The 20,678-nt window shown below is 41.7% G+C and overlaps 1 protein-coding gene across 6 annotated transcripts in view; it reads left to right on the top strand.

Moving 5' to 3' along the window:
- Positions 1-20,678, top strand: part of ITPRID1 (ITPR interacting domain containing 1) — a 121,403-nt gene that overhangs the window by 21,467 nt on the left and 79,258 nt on the right. For all 6 annotated transcript variants that reach the window (XM_032304884.1, XM_032304882.1, XM_032304880.1 and 3 more), the window contains 3 exons: positions 9,693-9,874; positions 11,188-11,236; positions 11,566-11,609. In XM_032304884.1, the coding sequence (XP_032160775.1) occupies positions 9,715-9,874; positions 11,188-11,236; positions 11,566-11,609 (253 nt within the window). In that variant the 5' untranslated portion in view covers positions 9,693-9,714. The remainder of the gene's footprint in view (positions 1-9,692; positions 9,875-11,187; positions 11,237-11,565; positions 11,610-20,678) is intronic.

Genomic DNA, 20,678 nt, shown 5'->3' with positions numbered 1-20,678 from the left:
GTCTGAGTGTGAAGCTTGAGAGCCAGGAGCATCAATGGTGTAAACCCCAGTTCTATAGCATGAAGATTCTGATGTCCCAGCTCAACAGTCAGGCAGAGAGAAGGAGAAATTTCTTTCCACCTTTTTCTTCTCTTCAGGCCTCAACAGATTGAATAATTCCTGTCCACACCGGGGATAACAATCTGTTTTACTCAGTCTTCTGATTTAAGTGCTAATCTGTTCTGGAAACACCCTCATAGACACACCCAGAAATCATGATTAGCCAGATATCTGGGCACCCCCCGGCCGAGTCAAGTAGACACAAAATATTAATCATCGCTCTATCAGATAAGATGACTTGTGATTTCAGTAAGCTAACATTGAAGAACAGCTGTTTAATTGTTGCAAATCCACTGCTGAATAGCCCTTTGGTGAAATTTATGCTATAATTGTTCACATGCATTTTAATCCCCCTGTCTGGAATGTTTGTCTATCCATTACCCATCTTCAAGAACCAGAGCCAATACTTCCCCTTCAAAGGAACCTTTTTTATGTCCCTAAATGAGCATTCTCCTCCTTTAATATTTGAGAACAGTTGTTTTATACTTCTCTTAAAATGCATATTATGTTCTACTTCACGATATAGTTAATAAGTACTATTTTTTATAAAGGACTATAAGTTCCTCAAAGTTTCTTTGTATACCATAGACAGTAAAATGTTTCATTGAATTGGTAGATGTTATTATTGCATTTATGTAATAGTTCATGCATACAATGCATTTTTATGAGGAATGACAAGTGCACATTACTGTCTCTGGACTGACAGAGACTGTGAAGGTAAGTCATAATTCTCACCTCCTGAGAACAAAAACAAGAGTCCAGTATCAGAAAAATCACTCATTCTTAACAGTCATGGCTAATCCCCCATTATTACTCATGGTCTAGGCTAAGTGCCAAGGTTAAAAAAAAAAAAAAAAAAAAAGTCATGGTCCTTGTCTCCAGGGGGTCCATTTAGTTGAGTGGGAAGGGCAGAAGTGTAAATAAACTGATGTGAAAAGTGCTTTCATAAGGAGTTGTGCAGGTTGGTGGGAGTGCCAGAAGAGAGCTAGGATCGGAGTGGAGAGTGATAAGGGAAGAAAGTTCTATGGAATGAGTTCCATCTGAACTCAGTGGAATAGTATCCAGGAAAGAGGGAAAAGCAGCACCAGCAGAGGGATCTGCAGCCCGTAGCAGCAGAGAGGAGGGCACGCTGAAAACAATTAGCAGGTCCGCGCATCCAGAATATGATGTACACGAATGAACCTGGATGGCGATGCTACGGGAATGGAAGATAGCCCCACCACCTTTCATTCTCCTTCCCCAGGACAAGGCAAGGCAAATACGGAGAAGACAAGAGTAGGAATAAGGAAAAAAGAAAGAATCATTGAGAAGGAAAAAATCTCCTTGAAGTTGGAAAGGGATTGGATGGAACAGGGCTCGCAGTAGGTGAATCTGTTGATTCAGTGTTCCCAGCCTCAAAGGCATTTCACGTTTCTAGGAAGCTGTAGATATGGTTCTTGACTGTCATCTTAATACTCTTTTGCTTATTTCACCAGCAAAAGATGAAGACTCCAAGTCTGAGAGAACTGATTCTGGATTCCAACTTGGGCGCAACTGCTTTGTCTTTAAATCTAGCTTGCTCCTAAATGGCAGGAGAGAGCACCCTTCACAGATTTCACAGTGGGAGGAAGCCACCCACGGAGCGAATCATCACAGACTGCGCGTTCCTCCTAGCAGAGTGTTGACAGAACACTCTATTCTCTAGGCTCTGCTTCTACTTCACTGAATCACTTGGAAATCTTTACCCATATTTATGGGACTTTGATACTTGGACAGGGAGGAAGAGCAGAAGGGCATTCCTGGCCTGGCTTTATTGCTTGAGTTTTTGAGTTGTCTTCTAAGCAATAGGAACGGTGTTTTTATTCTTATCCCTTGTATAGTTTTGATGGTCATACCTTTAAAATATTTTTATTTATTTATTTATTTTTAAATATTTTATTTATTTATTTAACACAGAGAGAGAGAGAGAGAGAGAGAGAGAGATCAAAAGTAGGCAGAGAGGCAGGCAAGAGAGAGAGGGGGAAGTAGGCTCCCTGCTGAGCAGAAAGCCCGATGCAGGGCTCCATCCCAGGATCCTGAGATCATGACCTGAGCCAAAGGCAGAGGCTTACCTCACTGAGCTATCCAGGTGCCCCTAAAATATTTTTAAAATGTGAGCTCCATTGGTCAATGAATAGGTTATGTGGAGGCTAGAAATAGAATAATCATCTTATGGAACCATCTCATTTCATCCAGTTTTCTTATGTCGTGCAAGAGGAAATTACATTCCATGACAACTTGAAACCACATACCCAATGTCATGCAACCAATGAACTATTTGTTGATTAATTAAAATAAATTACCTTTTGTTTCCCTGGTGATGAGTTAAGATCTTTCATCTGCTGTTAGCTGGTGGAAGGAACATAAGAGAAGGTAAAAGAAGGTATTTACTCAGATAATCTTGGTTGAAATAGTGGAAGTGGACCTCAAGTGATAACCCAGAAAATTTTGCTTCAAAGTGGAGGTAGTATATGTATTTATATAGTGAATATATATTGAAATATATGTGCATGTATGTGTGCAAATATATATGTATCTGTTTAATTATCTGATCATTTGGGGATGCCTGGTGGCTCAGTCGGTTAAGCGGCTGCCTTCGGCTCAGGTCATGACCCCAGGGTCCTAGGATCAAGTCCCACATCAGGCTCATTGCTCTGCAGAGAGCCTGCTTCTCCCTCTGCCTCTACCTGCCACTCTGCCTGCCTGAACTCTCTCTATCTCTCTGACAAATAAATAAATAAAATCTTAAAAAAATAATAATCTGATCATTTTTCTAGTTCAGGTTACATTGTTCTCTGATACCATAGCTATTCCTGGCAAGTTGTACCTTTAACATTGCTGAATATCGAAATTTTATCAAAGATTTCATAACCAAACTTGCAATGATACTTCTCAATTCTTTGCTAGCATCCACTTAAACATTAATTTATTCAGCAAGCATATATTGAGTACATTATCCTACAATTATGATAGGAGAGCTAAGATCTCTGTCCTGAAGAAAATCTTACATGGTCAAACAGAATTGTAAGTACAAACTTATAAAACAATATGAACATACTTTATAGTGATTTATACTAAACTATTAGATCACAGAGGAGCAATTAAAGCCATACTCACATAGGGAGAGCATGTAGATAGAGAAGATAAGAGTGGGCTGAGATTTGAACACTCAAAATTTAGGAAAGTCATGGGCTCCTGGGTGACCCAGTCAGTTAAGAATCTGACTCTTGATCTCAACTCACGTCATGATCTGAGGGTGGTGAGATCGAGCTGCATGTCAGGCTCTGTACTGGGCATGGAGCCTGCTTAAGATTCTCTCTCTCACTCTCCTCTGCCCCTTCCCCCACTCTAAAAAAAAATTTAGAAAGGCCAACAAAAGATCTTGAGAAAAAAAGCCTTGAGTGAGATAGGAGGATATCTGAGAGAGCAAGATATATTAAAAAGAAAGAAAGAACGAGAAATAGAGAATGAAAAGATTGTTTCCATTAAGAGGAAGTGGTAAACTACTGAAAATTCTGAAATGATGAGAACAGATATTTAAGTGTTAGCATACTGATTGGGGTGGGTAATAAGAGAGTGGGAGGTGTGGATAGGTCTGTACGTGGGAGCATTTGCTATGTGATCCAAATGAGACTATAAGTTCTCATTCACATACAGTTAACAGCAGCAGAGGTCAATGTGAGATCTACTGTAAGGGCCTCTTTCTCATCCGCTTTTAAGTGACTTGATGTGAGATGTAAAAGGAAAAGAGGAACTAAGGAAGACTCATAAGCTTTTGGCCTGAACAACTGCCTGAATAGTGTACACCATTTATTGAGATGGGGGCCTATGGAATAAAGGCAGGTATACAGGGAATCAAGCAGAAGTCAAGAAAAGAGTAAAGAATTCAGGGTGCTACATATTATGTTAAAAATGTAAGCATCCAAGTGAAGATATCAAATGACTAGGAATACCCCATTCTGAAGCTTAGATCCTCTATTCTAAGATGTGGAAATAGGAATTCAGGCATCATCTTGAGATAAATAGAAAACTAGAGTAGGAGTTGGAGGGAAGTTGAAGGGTCAAAGGAGAATAATTTTAAGATGAGAGACATGATAGCATGTTCTAAGCTTAAAGAAACAATCCAATAGGGAAGGAAAATGGTATCTAAGCAAAGTTTGTGAGTAAAATAGAGGTGACAAAGGATGCTTGAAATCGGGAATTTGAAGGTTGTTCATTTATAGTGTTGAAGTATGACCATGAGAACTGAGTGGAAGGAAGGGATACTGAAAGTGGGAAGATTATTGAACTCAGTGGTCAGGTGTTGATGGGTCATCTAGATTGACAATGAAATCTTCCAGGAGGATCACAGAGATACCATTCCATTTTTAGTAAATGAGGGTGAGTGTCCTGGATGTTGATGACAACACAGTCTGATAGCTTATGCTTCGAAGGAGAGAGGAAATGAGATCTGAAAGCATCATTGAGGAATGTGGAGGAACTCTATACTATCTCCAAGATTACGGTCCTTATTCAGTGGGTGGGGAAAAAAAAAAGCCACAGCCTGAGAAAGAGGCAAAGGAAACCGTGTTCAGGTTTGAATTAGAAAAAGGGCATGAAGGGACATTCAATGAAGAGCTTAGGATAAAAAGGATTTGGTAGGTGACAGTCCCTGAATTCCAGAGGGCATAGGGTTTGGGAGTGCCTGGAGAAGGTGGAGATTGGGCCAGATGAGGCAATGTCCACTGCCACAGGAGCATGGTTCAGGGGCATGATGGGATTAGTCCTATGGTCTCCAAGAGTAAGAAGTATGAATCAGTTCTCTTAAAGTGTTAGCCTCCCAGGGCTGGTACCTTAGTCTTTGGAGGGAAGTGAATGATATCAAAGCTCATGGTAATCATCTTTTTCAGAGCACGAGGGGCTCTCAAGGCTTCCTTTTTAAACCTCTGTGAGTGATGTCACAACTGGGAAGGGGACAGGTCTTCATGGAGCATATGGCTCTAAGTAGACTTCTCCTAAATTTTTCTGCTGGTGAAAGTCATTGTATATAGCAGGTGGAGGGGAGCAAGGAAGCCAGGACACCATTTGAGATCTTTTTTTTTTTTTTAATTTAATTTATTTATTTGCTAGAGAAATCACAAGTAGGCAGAAAGGCAGGCAGAGAGGGGGGTGGGGGAAGCAGGCTCCCTGCTGAGCAGAGAGCCCCATGCGGGGCTTGATCCCAGGACCCTGAGATCATGACCTGAGCCGAAGGCAGAGGCTTAACCTATTGAGCCACCCAGGTGCCCACCATTTGAGATCTTAACAGAAGGCTTGAGCAGAGGCAGCCATGACGAGGATCCACTGTAGAGACATAGGGATGGTGAGATTCCTGTGGACCTAGAATGCTTGTGGAATTTTTTTCCCATTATGATGTTCTCTTCTTGAGCACAGGTCTCCTTCACAAGTGGGGTCAAGGCTAGAACTACAGCCTACAATTATCAGTTTATAACCTTGAAATTAAGACTGTAGTTGAAGGTATTTCCAAACTCTTATATGAGTCTCTAGTCTCAGGTAAATCTGCATTCTCATGGTCACAGAAATATTTTATTCTCATACTCTCCAACTGTATCTTCACAATTATTCAGACTAAGTAATCTCAAGACGACACAGGTTATCCACAAACTATGAGTGTCGAATTGATCTCCTATGGAAAAAGAACCCAACTATTACATTGACTGGTGATTCTTTTCCTATACTTGATGGTTATTGACATGAAAGTGACCTAGAGAGGCAACATAAAGAAAGAAAGAAAAAAAATTGATCAATATGGGTATTGATTGTTTTATATACATTTTGCATTAATTTTTTTTCCAACAGCCATATGAAGTGGTTATTTCCTACTAATTACAGAGATGAAATAGATTATCAGAGATGTTTGAAAATTTCCCCAAGGAGATGTCAGAAAAGCAACAGAGCTGAGATTAAAATCTGGAGTTATCTAACCTGAAAACATTTATTCTTTTAACCACATAAGAACCAAGAATGCTGGCTAAAGCAGTTGGTGTCCCTTTACCAAATAACCAAGCAATCAGCTTACAGTTACAGATTATTTACCCTGGGCAGAGTTCTGTGCTGGGATCTATGGGGAACACACAGATAAATAAGGCACAGTCCCTATTCTCCAGTCTGAACAAGCTGTTTGGCAAGACAACCTATTTGCAGAGAGGTGAAAAAAGTTAAATAACCCCAGAGGACAGAATGTAACCATTGTCCCTGCTTCAAGAATCAAAGTATCAAATTCTGTGATTTCACTGTGGGCTGAAAGCTTCACATACATGTTTGCCTTTGCCCAAGTGAAAGACAATGTCATGTAAAGTTAATGTAACAACACCAATTTTCTTTCTCATTTTGAGTATTTTAAAAAATCGGAAACTTGGTAATATTTCAGTACATTTCTCTTTTTTGTCTTTTCAAAACACTTCACTTTAGTTTTGTTTTTACAAAATTGAGTTCTTGCTGCATATATTGGTTTTCATCCTCTTTTTAAATTAAACATGATAATTTAAGAAATTTCCCATATTAAAGGAAGTTCTTTATACACATAAGGGTTAATGGCATTATAATTAGGATAGAAAGGATCTGAAGACAGGGAAGGGACCTTCAGGCACAGACGGAAACATAATCTGAGATGAAGATTCACTTTGGACTAAGTCAGCATTGGCAAGAATTTGGTTCCAAATGGTCCTGGGGATAAAGGGGTTAATCAGAGGATTGGACAGAGACCACATCCTGAAACCTGCCACCTGATCCCTGTCCCTTTACAAAGAACAGCTCTTTAGGTCAAGCCGGTGGAGGTCAAAGGAAGGACACCGGAGCATCCAGCATAAGCACTGAAGAATCCAAAGCAGATTTGTTTACTAAGCGGAAAGGGATCCACTGAAACAGACCGGAACAAAAGGGTTTTTCTTTACAAACTGGTCCCTGACCCTCGCCTTTAGCAAAGGTTCCCACTTTTCTTGGCAGGCTTTTACTGCTCTAAAGCCAACTACCACGGAGCTGGCAGGGAGCATATCCTCACCGGTTGTGCGAGCCTGGTGGCTAAGGTCAAACGTGCCATTTTAGAACAGAAGTTTGGGGACAGACCAGTAATAAAGCAGCAGTTTTATCGAAAACTTTGATGATTTTTACAGCGTTCTTTTTGAAAAAAGGTGGTAGCTGGGTTAAAATTGGACATTGTAGTACAGATGCAGCAATTTGAGGAATTCAGCTGCTTGAGAACTCTGGCCCCCACTACGGAGCAGAAGCTTTTGTGCTAAATATGACCCCACTTACCGCCGAGGCTGGTGGAGGAGCAGGACTCTCTGGGGTATCTTATTTTTCCATAAATCATTATTCTTTTCTTCAAACCCTGAGCACTTACTGAGTCTGAGCTCTCATGAATCTTGTTGAGCACGATTTTGGAGATTTTCCTTCCTTTCGAAATTGTGCATTGTCGGAGTTGAATACACACGCAAGATGCTTGGCATTGCCAAAGAGGACTTTTTTTTACTCAAAAGAGCCAAAGCGTGTGTAAAATTAAATAGCCAGAAATTAAATGCAATTCCTAAAGTTGATTTTGTCTAGTGTTATGCATCTTACTATACCAAATAAAAGTTAGAAATATAATCTTATCTGTATCATTTTTGCCTTTTATTATTTTATTTTTGTCTTGTGTTTGAAAATTTTTTTAACGTTTTTTTTTGTTGTTGTTCCCAGAGAATATTCTGAGAGTTCACTTTCCTTTTTTTAAAAGATACATTTATTTATTTTGGAGAGACAGAGAGACAGAGAGAACCCTTACAGGTGGGCAGAGGGAGAGAGAGACAGAGAGAGAAGATCTCAAGCAGACCCTCTGCTGAACTTATAGCGCAAAGTGGGGTTTGATCCCACAACCCAGAGATCATGACCTGACTTGAGCCAAAATCAAGTATCGGATGCTCAACTGACTGAGCCACTCAGGCACCCTCCAAAAGTTAACTTTCTAAAGTTGGCTGACTAAAAGACTCACTGTTAATTTAGATCTCACCTGTCCACCCTTTGCCATAATTTTTAAACAATTGAAATTTCTTAGTATTTGCTTTTTTTTATCGTAAAATGAATAGTCATCACCATTGTCATTGATTTTTGCAGTAATTTACTATTGTAACAATAAATGTATATTTATACTTCAGTTGAATTACAGAATTCTAACGTATGAAGCAGGGAAGGAAACTCTCACTACCAATTGCAGCAAGAATGCTTACATATACTTAAAAGAAAATATTCAAATGTTTATAATATATCTGAATGACTTGCCTTGATTAAACACTGATCAGAAAAGATGGTTTAAGTCACAGGGCCAGTGACTATGGGTGAGTTTAGGGATGCAAGACATGCTGCTGAAATAGGTATTTGACTATTTAGTCATTTCTCTAAACTTGAAGCATAAATGAATGCAAATTCAAGTAGATGCCATGGAAAGGATTTAGTCAGAAAGTGTGGTTTTGAAACCGAGCTTTGCTACTTTAGCTCTATATGTATTTATTTACCATCTATTCTGTGCTGGGAATTCAGTCAAATACTGGAGACAGATTGATGAGTGAGAAGGAGGCCCTCTTTCTTAATGTCCTGATAATCTGGGGAGTTGCAACAGTTTACTCCTCTGCTCTAAGCTTCTGTCCCCTCCTCTTACCCTGCAAGCCTCATAATGACATTAATAGAGGTTAAATGAGATAATGGGGGTGGTCAATATTTCTTGAGCAGTATGCATAATATATTCATTAATATTCTAACTGTCCCAACCATCCTATCGGTTAGATGGTCTAGCTTACTAATCACAGGAATATGCTTGGGGAACACACAGATAAATAAGGCACAGTCCCTATTCTCCAGTGCCTGGTTTGAGTGCTCATTATTGGGCTGTCTTTGGTATGCAACCCCTCTGCTTTTCCAATTTACAAAGAAATTGTGGCAGTTAGATTGCTTCCTTTGTTGGCAATTATTAGATAATGGATGCATGGAATTCAGCATAGATTCTAGCACATCATAAGTACTCACTGAGCTCAACAGTAATTACCACTCAGTACAACTTATACCCAACTAAGAAATAAGAGAATGTAGGAAGATTTTATCATTTACACAAGGCGACAGAGTTGCAGAGGTGAGACTCATCCAGGTTGACCTGTTGCCAAAGCCCTTATTTCTTACATTTTGGATTCTCTAAAAATATTTTTATAGATGTAACGTTGGATAAACTTGAAGGATATTGATTATGTTAATCAATACTTTCGATCTTTCTTCCTGGCTGGAGTGCCTTCCCAGTCCACCATTTCTTTGCTCCCCGTCCACATTGCCGACCACCCAATTGGATCCACCAGAGGGTGGATGTGGCAAGGTCACATTAGTATCCAGTATCCAGCTGCCACTCCACCGAGAGGAAACCATTCTCCCTCACTGAGACTGGGAACTCTGATCAGATGGGTGAGCCAAGCTCCAGAAGACTGTGGTGGCCTACGAGCGCTCTGGCTTCTCCTTCTCACTGAATCAAGCCAGAAAGCAGGCTCGTGGGGTCTGATTTGTGTGTCTCCGTGTTTCAGTTTACCGAATTGCTCTCTCACAATGGCGGAGAGGTCACATGGTTCCAGCAACTCCCAAGGAGGCCAAGAAAAGAGCAGGAGAGAGATCCTGAGGTCCACCAAGAGGGTGTGGATTCCCCTTGATGAGCAGTTGCCTCCTGGCTCTGAGGAGGAAAGCCAGAGTGTCATCATCTCCACACTGGGTGAGAACAGGCCCTCAGGGCTATTGAAAACATTCTGCTGTGGGTGCTGAGGGTCATGGGGGCTTGGCTGGGGACAGATGATTCTGGAACAAACACTTGGCTTTGAAGATCCAGTGTTCCTGGCAGGATGCTACAGACTTCTGTGAAATGGGTACTTCTGACTTCCACCCACACACATTCAAAACACACATCTTCTTGATGGAAATAGACCAACTTCTCCCTTTCTACTTCAACGTCTCCTCATCTCAAGTTCCCCAGGACCCTGAAGGGGCATGGAATCCATGCCAGACACCTGACGCTTCCTTCAGAACATCAAACATTCTATCGAAAGGCTCTTTTTGCTGGGTCTTGCATGAAGCATCCGTAATAATTTTAATAGTTTAAAGAGCCGTAAGTAGGAAAACACTTTTCCCTCAGCAGTGATATAACTGACAGTATTTCTTCTTTGCCCACCACCCAATTCATTCTACCTCTCTAGAGTCCCTAAATTGAAAAATAAGCATCTTGCTTGCCTACTTGGCCTTTCTGGTTCACCAGACCCCTTGTGAGGGGCTAAGTCAGTTACTTCACTGTTCGGTGGGATAAAGTCAAAGAAAATCAGACCAGAGTAGCCTGTAGCCAACCAGAAAGGAAAGAAATATTTATTGGGAAATACTGCTTTTCTATCCTCTCCTTTTTGCTCCTTGACTATTGGTTAAGCCAGTGACAAAGATCCACCTTAAAAGACTGGTGCCTTTTTAACACAGGGTGCCTTTGGCAATCCTGGGACTGTAGTGCAATTTGTCCCTGGAATGAATGCAAATTTGGTTTAGAACCTGGCAGAGAACTCCTTGCAAATACACATCACTGGCTAGCTGCCTTAGGTAAACGTGATTCAATAAGGAGAGGGTCCATGGTGATCTATATCCGACAAGAGAAAGACAAAAGTCTGGTATGCTTTTTCACTCTTCATGTTGACACTAAGGTAATTTAAAAATTATCCTGACATCTCTTGTACTTCAGTGTTATTCTTTTTCCTTTTCACTTTCCTTTCTTTCTTTCTTTCTTTCTTTCTTTCTTTCTTTCTTTCTTTCTTTCTTTCTTTTTCTCTTTCTGTTTTGATGTCAGTCATTTGGCAAGTTTATACTTCATTCTCAGGAAAGACTGATTATGGAAAGCAGGAAGTTTTGCCTTGGGAAAATAAATGAATATGCCTTCTAAAACAAGTGTGTAACTATGTAGGAAATAAAGCTATGGGTGGTGGCTGGATAATAGGGTAGCGTTATTTTAGCTGGTGTGCTTTGATTGATGGTCTGTTTCTTTCCCCTTCATAGAAGATTCCAAACAAGCAAGTATTCAGCAGTGGCTGGACTCTGGATTCTTGTAAGTGTTTCTCCGTGCCTTTACACATATCTCTTGCAAAAATCTGTGAAAACAATGTGGGTAACTCTTCTGGGGCAAGGTGAGACAGGCCTACCTTTTCATTTTAACTGAGTGTATGAAGGATCTCTCTATTATTGCAAAAGTTATATATCAATTTGAAAGTACTCAACAGAATACTGTTCCAGTCCCTGGCTGTTGATTGCTTTTAAAAAGTCCCCCTGTAAAAAAGCCTAGCTTTGCATTTACTCTCATCTGTTTAATTAAAATGCAATTTAGTATAATTGAGTTGTACACATTGTTTGACTCGCAATATTTTTGTTTCTTTATAGGGTCTCTGTAAATGAAAACTTTCAGCAAGTCATCGACCACACTGGTAAGACAAGAGAACCAGAAGCATTTAGGCTTTGTGGACCTGAGTAAAATTGTTAAAACGTTTATGTGAATAAATCTTCTTAAAATGAGAATTATCAAGAGAACCAGAAGCATTTAGGCTTTGTGGACCTGAGTAAAACTATTAAAACGTTTATGTAAATAAATCTTCTTAAAATGAGAATTATCAGAGCTTTCTAGAAATGTAATGGATCTCAAAAACCATCCAGCTCAACTGCTTTGTTTGATATATAAGAGTCTCAGGAAGGATAGGGGTCGTCAGCAGCATGTGGGGTTGCAAACCAGGCCTCCTGCCACATCATTAGCTCAGACTCTACCAGAAAATTCATTGGGTTCTATGAAGACATTTTGCAAGGATGTAATTATGGAAATGCAATTGTCTAACTTTTCCTCTCACTGTATGGTACTTTTATGTCTAAATCTAGTTTCTTTCTATCCTCCAGTCTCAAAATTATATCCTTCCTTTCTAATGGTGCATTTGTTCTCAAAAAGAACAGATGACTGAATCCTATGGCAAACAGTGAAAGTATGTATTTCTGACGCAGAGAATGTATCACACTTGTTACACTGAGATTTGATAAGAATATTATAAAAAGAAAAAGAAATTAATTGCAGATCTCACAGTTCCCACATTCTTTAAAGAAAATACTGTATTTCATAGAAATACGATTGAAAGATGCACTCACAGTGCCCCCTACCCCCACCCTGGCTGGCTTAGTTGGTGGAACATGTGACACTTGATCTTGGGATTGTGAGTTGGCGCCCCACCTTGGGTGTAGAGAGTATTTAAAAATGAAAGGAAAAGAGAGAGAGAAAGGAAGGGAAGAAGGAAGGAAGGAAGGAAGGAAGGAAGGAAGGAAGGAAGGGAGAAAAATACATTTACATATTAAGTACTACTTAGGAAAATAAAACAGCAAGCCTTGGCAATTATAAATGAAAGGCAACACTGACTGCAGGACACTTCCTGATTTCATAGATGTTAAAATGTGACAAAATGCATGTTTTAAAACTGAGGAAACACCATAAATAATGTATGTTTAAAAAAATGACATAAATTAGGAGTTTAATGATTAGAGGGGAAAACTATTAGTCTGCTGGTTACTTACTTGGCTGGTTTTAATTATTTCACTTCCTTCACTGACATCTTAAATTAAGATTGACCACTGGCTACAAACTAGTTTAAATTTAGACTTTTTTTTTTCTTTACTGAAAATAAAAACAAAAAACTAAGTATATCATTGAAATTTCCTCTTTCTCCAAGCTTCTTTATTTTTTTTTTAATATAAAAGTTCCACAATCCCCACATCTCTCAAGATGTTTGCCAATAAACTGAATTCTCTATTTATAGTAGTACAGAATCAAGAAAAGGCAAGAACTTGGGGTGCCTGGCTGGCTTCATTGGTAGAGCATGTGACTTGATCTTGAGGTTGTGAGTTCTAGGCCCACACTGGGTATTTATTACTTAAAAATAAAATCTTGAAAAAGGAAGGAAGGAAGGAAAAGGGGAAAGGGAAAGATATGGCAGGGAAGGGAAGGGAAGGACTTAAGAAATGTAGCCAGGATGAGATGTCAGATTCCCCTGATGTTTCATCTTGCCCAGGGCATGGTGGGAGGCCTGGTACTAACTCTGGGGTTGTCAGTAACTGTATTATTAAAAGCTTCATTTCCCAGAAAGAGACACCATGAGACACCATGGTCTTTCCACCTTTGAATCAAGTCGATGAAGTGTAAAGGCACAGACAGGAGGTGCAAAGCTGGAGGAAAGACGGGCTAGCCCAGCAGAAATGCGCAGTTCCCACTTGCCAGGTCCTTTATCTTCAGCGAGGGTTTTAATAATAATGGAGTAGCCTCTTACAAGTTTAATTGAGCCTTCACTTTTACAAGGCTCTTTATGATCTATCATATTTTAAACTCAGTAACCTGTGTGGGAGCAAGGCTGGTATTCATCTGAGCTTTGTAGGTGAAGATTCTGGGCCACAGAGTGATCAAGCACTGTGACTTGCGGGCCCATCTGGTTAGAAGGGGGCAGAGGAACTCGAAGCCCAGCGTCCCATCAGCCCTCTGCGTGCAGGTCACAGCCACGATGAGACCAGTAAATGCGGAGTTCAGAGAAGCCAGCAGTCATACTTAAAACATGTGGAAACTAGAACAGGACAAGCTGGTAACCTGAAGGTCGTGGTGAGGGTGGCAAGGAGAAGAACTGTGGTGAGATGAAAAGAAACTGAAGAGAAGAGAAAAGAGGGGTCGCGACCTGAGGGAAAATCCCAGAACAACTTGTGCAATCCTAGCATTACCCAGAGTGGTACATTCGTTCCTAGGTAATTTGGTACCACTGACTCGATGGCTTCGAACAGAAATTTGTTCTCTCACAGTTCTGGAGGCTGGAAGTCTGAAATCAAGGTGTGGCGACAAGGTCATGCGCTCTCTGAAGGGTCTAGAGAAGAATCCTCCCTTGCCTCTTCCTAGTGGCAAGTGGCTCCCAAAAATTCTGGGCATTCCTTGGCTTGCAGTGACAGTCCTCCATTCTCTGCCTCCATCTCCACACAGCCACTTTTCCCTGTGGGGGGAAAGCTTTTGTCTTTTCATAAGGACATAAGACCCACCCTAATCCAGCATGACCTCACCTTTACTAATTATATCTACAAAACCCTATTTTTAAATAAAAGACACAATCTAAAATGAGATTTCAGGGGCTCCCGGGTGGCTCAGTCAGTTAAGCATCTGCCTTCAACTCAGGTCATGATCTCGGGGTCCTGGGATCGAGTCCCACATCAGGCTTCTTGCTTGGAGGGGAGTCTGCTTCTCTCTCTGCCCCTCACCCCACTTGTGCACGCTCTCTCTCTCTTCTCTCAAAAAAATAAATAAAATCTTTAAAAATTTTGTTAAAAATAAAATAAGATTTCTGATACAGAAGTTTGATTCAACCCAGTACAAGTAGAATATATTCTAAGGCTGGTTTCCCTCATTGATCATGCCTGAGCCCTTCATACAATGAAGAAGCAACGAGATCCAAGTGGTTGCTCTTCTTATAGATGACACAGGGCCCTCTATAGGAAGCATTCTAGTGGCCTCCAGGTCTTGGACTGAGTCCCAAATAAAATGGGAAGGGGGTAGTTGGCATAAGGCTTTAGGGGTCCTATTGCTGAATTCCTTGTGAGTTTAGAGATGGCCAAGTTGGGGTGTTGGCCTTTTATGGTGACTCAGGCTTTCATGCTGCTTTGTGGTCACCTAAAGTCTCATTTTCATTAAACTAGAATCTGGCCCGGGGCACCTGAGTGGCTCAGTGGGTTAAAGCCTCTGCCTTCGGCTCAGGTCATGGTCTCAGGGTCTTGGGATCCAGCCCCGCATTGGACTCTCTGCTCAGCAGGAAGCTTGCTTCCCCCTCTCTCTCTGCCTGCTTGTGATCTCTGTCTGTCAAATAAATAAGTAAAATCCTTAAAAAACAAAAACAAAAAACAAACCAGCAAAAAATTCCTAGAATCTGGCTGGCCCATTTCCCATTGTGCTCAGTACCATTATGCTAGATGAAAGCCTTAACTCTGGGCACTTCAGCATCTTTGTCAGGAGAACTAGGAGGGGAGAGAAAGGAATATGTGTGAAGAGCACACAGCCTAGGTACCTCACCTATATTATCTCTTTTACCCAAACCGAGATCTCCCAAGGTAAATATTACAGTCACTAACTTTTGCAAGCAGGAAAATGAGACTCAGAAAGGTTAAGTAACTTGCCCAAAGTAGGCCAGTGAGTAGGTAAGGAGGTCAAGATTTGAATTTGGATCTGTCTGACTCAGTAGCCGCATTGCCTCTCCAGAGGCCCAGGTCATTTACGCTGTGTGCTACGCACGGGAGCCCCCAGCAGGAAAGCAAGGCCTGCATCTATCTCGCTGTGAGGAAAGTCAGAGGGTGAGCATTGTGGCCGAGTTTACTGACTCTCCAGGTCACCTGGCTCTGATGCACCTGTCTTCAGAGCCACAACACAGTCCTCTGGGATTTACATTTTTTAAGAGTAGAACTAATTTTTTTATGTCAAAAAAAAAAAAAAAAAAGGTGCATCAAATAATTCCTCTGAAAAGCCACATGAAGGTTGGCTGGCTGCTTGCCTCCCATGACTCACTGAAGTATTTCACAAAGGATGCTGTCTCACTGTCTGTCCTGTCTTCTGACAAATATTGGCCATCTTGGCTGAGTGGTCTGGCGGTCTTCTTAGTATCTCCAGAGCCTTGTCTGCTCCGTGCACGTGGGTGACTTATAGGGAAGACCCTTATGGGCATCCTTCCATTTTTTGGCTTTTCTCTTTCTGAGAACCACCACCACTGGTGCAGATTGGCTCCTCATACTTGTCACCAACAACAGAAGCAAACGCAAGTTTGATTCTCAGTTTGTGCTCTCTGAGGATCTGTGGACATTCCTATAACCACAAACACAAAGGACAGTCGGAACCTCTTTGAGGTCAATTGGGGTGCTAAACGGTACGTGGCCATGGATGTGAAGGCCTGTCTTAGGCTGCTGATTCTTCCTAATCCCAGATTCCATATTAAAACTGTGTAAAAGAAAGCCTAGGGAGAGGAGTTGGTCTTTGACAAGCCCATTTCCACCACCAAGGAACAAATTAGACTTCGACACCTTTGCCCTGTGAGAGTACATTGGAGTGACCCTGCTGGGGTGGACACCTACATGAATGCCTGTGTCACTGGGGACCTTTATAAAATGTGTGCTTGTTTAATAACACAGCCACACATAACTGTGAGGGGAGAAAAAACAGATCCAATGTTTACAGAAAAAAAAAAAAAAGCTTTTGTCAAAGATCGCCTTGGATCCATTGATTACTTGGTAGGTGGTTAATTTATTTGTCCTTTTGATATTTAGATATATCTTCTCCAATCCCCAGAGAGGTCCTTGAGCAATAAAATTACCCTTTCCAGAAGGAATTTACTCAATAAGAACTACAAAATCAAATTCTAAAATCTGTGGCCTAAAAGCTGAGGTCGATGCAAATCCAGTTAAACATAAGAGATGCTCCTTTAATCCTTATCAAACAGAAGCACCCAGAGCAAAGAATTGTGCTGGTAGAGAGGCGCCTGGGTGGCTCAGTCAGTTGAGGATCTGACCTTGATTTCAGCTCAGGTCGTGATCTCAGTGTCGTGAGATCAAGCCCCATATTGGGCTCTCCACTGGGCATGCGGTCTGCTTGGGATTATCTCTCCTTCGGCACACACTCTCTCTCTAAAAAAAGAAAGCACTGTGCTGGTGGAGAATACAAAGATGTAGAATGCATGGCTCCTGCTCTTACATATGTCATGCTGACTTCCCAGGACCGTTGCAATCTTAATATAACTGTGCCCATGTTTCACAAGACCCTCTTATCTTATCCCCTTTCATTGCCATCCTGATGCTTCACCTTTCTTCATCCAATGCCTCCTGCCATAAAGTCTTTCTTGTTCTGTTCTCCTCTTTGAACCATGCCTCAGGTCCCCCATTCTCTGTAAGGGGCTTCCTGACACCCGCACTAAGAGCCTCAAGTTCTCTTCTGCACACCTGCCACATCCGTGCTGGGTTCCACCCATATGGTACTTGGCCCGTGCTTCCTCGAATTATTAGGGATATGAGTGGCCTCACTAACAAAATTGTAAATCCTGCTGAGGTAGGAACGATCTCTAACACATCTGATTTCCCCAAAGCTAGTCAACAAAAGACCTTCGTACAACTGGTCCATAATGAAGCTGATGTGAGTCAGATTGGGAAATCTTCAAAGAAGAGTGACTTGAGCTAGTCAAAGATCAATGTGGTTCTGAAAAAAAAAAAACAAAGAGGCAAAGAAAGACAATGTCACTTGGTTCAAGGAGCTAGAACAAAGGCACAGAATGAAAAGAAAACCAAATGTGTGCAGGAAAGCATATAGAAGACGGTCAAACTAGAGAAATGGTTTCATGCTGGGGAACAAAGGTGGTAATTCTTCTGGTAAATAGGGTGTTGTCTGGTTGTAAACGCCTTAAAATCCAGAAAGAGGGAACCACACGATGTATGACGATTGTCTCAGGTTCTAGTCAAAGGAGAGGTAGTCGTAACTGGGGTCTGTGTTAGGAGGATTTCAAGACCGTGTCTTTGTTCACCTGAACAGAAGGTCATGAATAATTAGTGATAGTTGCCATAGGTGCAGCGCTGGGGAATTGAACCAGGCGTGTTACACACTTGCCATGTCTATTAGAGTGAGTTTTGAATGGTTTCTGAGGAGAAAGATGACAGATTCCGCTGTTTATCTTGGCGAGAGGAAAGAAGGGGCACATCTTGGGAAGACGCTGTTGAGGTCTTGAGGTTTCTGGGGCTGGGGCTCTGGAAGAAAAAGGAGGAGTCAGCTGCATCCGGGAAATAAGCAGCTAGGCGAGCGGAGAAGAGCAGAGTATGGCTGCCTGCGAGGTCTTGAGGCTGAGTGTCAGGGAGAAGGAAGAATCTTTTATTTTGTAAGAGTGTAGATTGAAATCATGAACAAATTGGGAGAAATAAACGCTGCCGAGGGTCTCTGCTCTGCGTCTTGGTCATGCAGGAGTTAAACATACAGAAAGCTGCAGAATGCTATTATTTTAGAGCCCTGTGAAAATGTAATTTGATTAGTCTATTGGACGATATTCCAAAGAACCAAATGTCTTCCATGAATCAGTCAGAAATGCTTAGGAAAACCAAAATAAAAAATGCTTTCTAAGCCAATAAAGGTGCTAATTAGTGCCTTCTGCATATCTCACTACATCTTCCACAGTAATACAGTTTGCAGGGTTAAGTGTGGTGTCTGCTGCCTCAGATGGCAGAAGTCCACCTCACAGTCGGGAGGGCGGCTGGAGACTCAGAACTGGCATTTTAACCCATGCGATGGGATGTAGTGAGTAAAGCGGAAAACTTTTTTCTTACTTTGATTCTCTTCCAACTCAACCCTTCTGAGCCTTGAGCCTTGGGGAGAGGAGGACATTATTATGATTCTTTCTTTCTTTCTTTCTTTCTTTCTTTCTTTCTTTTTTCTTTTTTTTTTTTTCTTCATCCATCCACCATTGCTTTTAAAGAGTAAAATCTGGTTTTAAAAACCTACTAAGACTGTCATAGAAGGTGAAAAAAAATGGAGAAAAATAATGAGACCAAACCATTAGAGATACAAGAAGGTGGTAAGGAGACCCTAGCAGGCAGGGCCTTATGGGATGGATACAGGCACATTTCGCAGGTGTCTCGCCTTCAGCCTGGAGCACGATGCCTACAGAAGCTTGAGGAAACGCAGGGTACCAGGAGCAGTTTGTCTGTCCCATGGTGGCATTCCCTAGGTGTCAAATTCCTGTGCTCAGAGGCAGCGGACTCAAATGCTCCCGGGAGCCAGGCGGATAACCGCTTATGAACCAAGTGAGTAGGATGGAGGCTGCACATGTGTGCCGCACACGTGGCCTCCGATGCATTGCTTTCCGAAGAGATCTGGGCCGACACTGTCCTATCTTCAAGTTGTAAGGAAATTCTAGGAACCCCAGGACTGGCGAGAACTGGGCTGCCAGCTGGTGCCTCTTGGTTCAGGTTCATTATTGAAGAGGGACAGAGGGAACAAAGACCCAACCCTGACAAGCCCAGGAAGTTTATCTTACAAATTAGCAAAGTGGAAAAACAACTACAACTGAACTAAACTAAAACCCAACAAACCCTCCAACAGGCAAGGAATAATACTTTCATTCTGTCTTGTGAGACTCTCAACCGCTTGGCCCAGCACTGGAAAGGCACATCGTGGGTTTATGTTTTTCACTCCCTGTGACTCTCAGGTGACAGAGTTCTATTTGTTCCATAGGGCAGAGATTCATGGAAACTGCACTCTCGCTACCTTTTAAAACTGTAGTTGTGTGTTCTGGGCTTAGTTAAGTACTCACTGTCTGCCCATACCTCATGATATGCTTCAAGTTTTTATCTTTCTAGACCAGTGTTCTTGTCCCATTCAGCAGGGTCACTGAGCCTTTGAAAAAACAGCTGGAAACTACACATGTTCTTATCTCCACCCTCAAAATTTGGCACTCAGAGCCAAGGTCACAGATACCTAGAGATCTGTTCATAGTATCCTACCCAGACAAGAACTCTGGCTCTAGACTGAGGAGCCCTTTATTATTTTCAACCTTTTTTTTTTTTAATGTTTCAATCATTTAGGCTTGTTTTTCCAAAATTTCTCCCCACCTGCATGTATTTCTTACAGTGAAAAATTTATACTTTCTCAGGGGAGTGCTGGGTGGCGACATTTCCAGTTTTATACATGTCACACATTCGCACCCAGAAAAAGCCACTGTGAGAGGAAATGAGAAGGCTGGTGAACTTTCGGAGGAACTGGCCCATGTTCTGAAGGTTTCCCTCTGCATACGTCTGCTGCCGTAGCATTACATCGTGACACAAATCCTGAAGTCTGCCACGGCTCGTTCCGGAGCCTCCCAGTACGGAGCTCTTCTAGTCTGTCCTCAGCACCACTAACCAGACAAATGGACTGTCGGCATCGTCTCTCTCACATTTATTCGTGTGCTCAAAATCCATGTCCCGACACATACATATAAACTCCTCTTTCTGGTTTTCAGATAAGCTACGGACATGCTGTTGGCCGTGTGGTGTTTTGAAAAGAAACAACAGCAACAAATAAAAATAAGCTGTGGCGTCCTGCTGGCTGTGCGAAATACATTTAATCTCTCTGAGCCTCAGTTTGCTTCTCTGTTAAGTGGGGATTCATAATACCTATTTCATAGATTTGTCGTATGAATTAACAGGGACGGTGCATACAACATGCTTAGCCCACTGCCTCCTATAAAGTTAACATTAAATAAATGATGCTGTTATTGCTATAATCAATCACCAAGGTGACGATGTATTCCCAGACCTGCTACTTTTGACTGCGTGATCCCGGGCTTATTACTCGACTCCTATGAGTCTGCTTCCTAATCTGAAAAATCAGGATAGGTCCTAAATTTAAGACTGTCATGAGGATTAGGAGATAGAAATGCATGGCGGGTGCTGGACAACAGTGGGGTCCTCCGTGTATCCTTTTGCTTGTCCCCACACTC

Source organism: Mustela erminea, chromosome 11 (genome assembly GCF_009829155.1).
Source record: "Mustela erminea isolate mMusErm1 chromosome 11, mMusErm1.Pri, whole genome shotgun sequence".
Classification (NCBI taxonomy): domain Eukaryota; kingdom Metazoa; phylum Chordata; class Mammalia; order Carnivora; family Mustelidae; genus Mustela; species Mustela erminea.
Note: the sequence above shows the minus strand (reverse complement) of the source record. Positions and strands in the feature narration are given on the sequence as shown.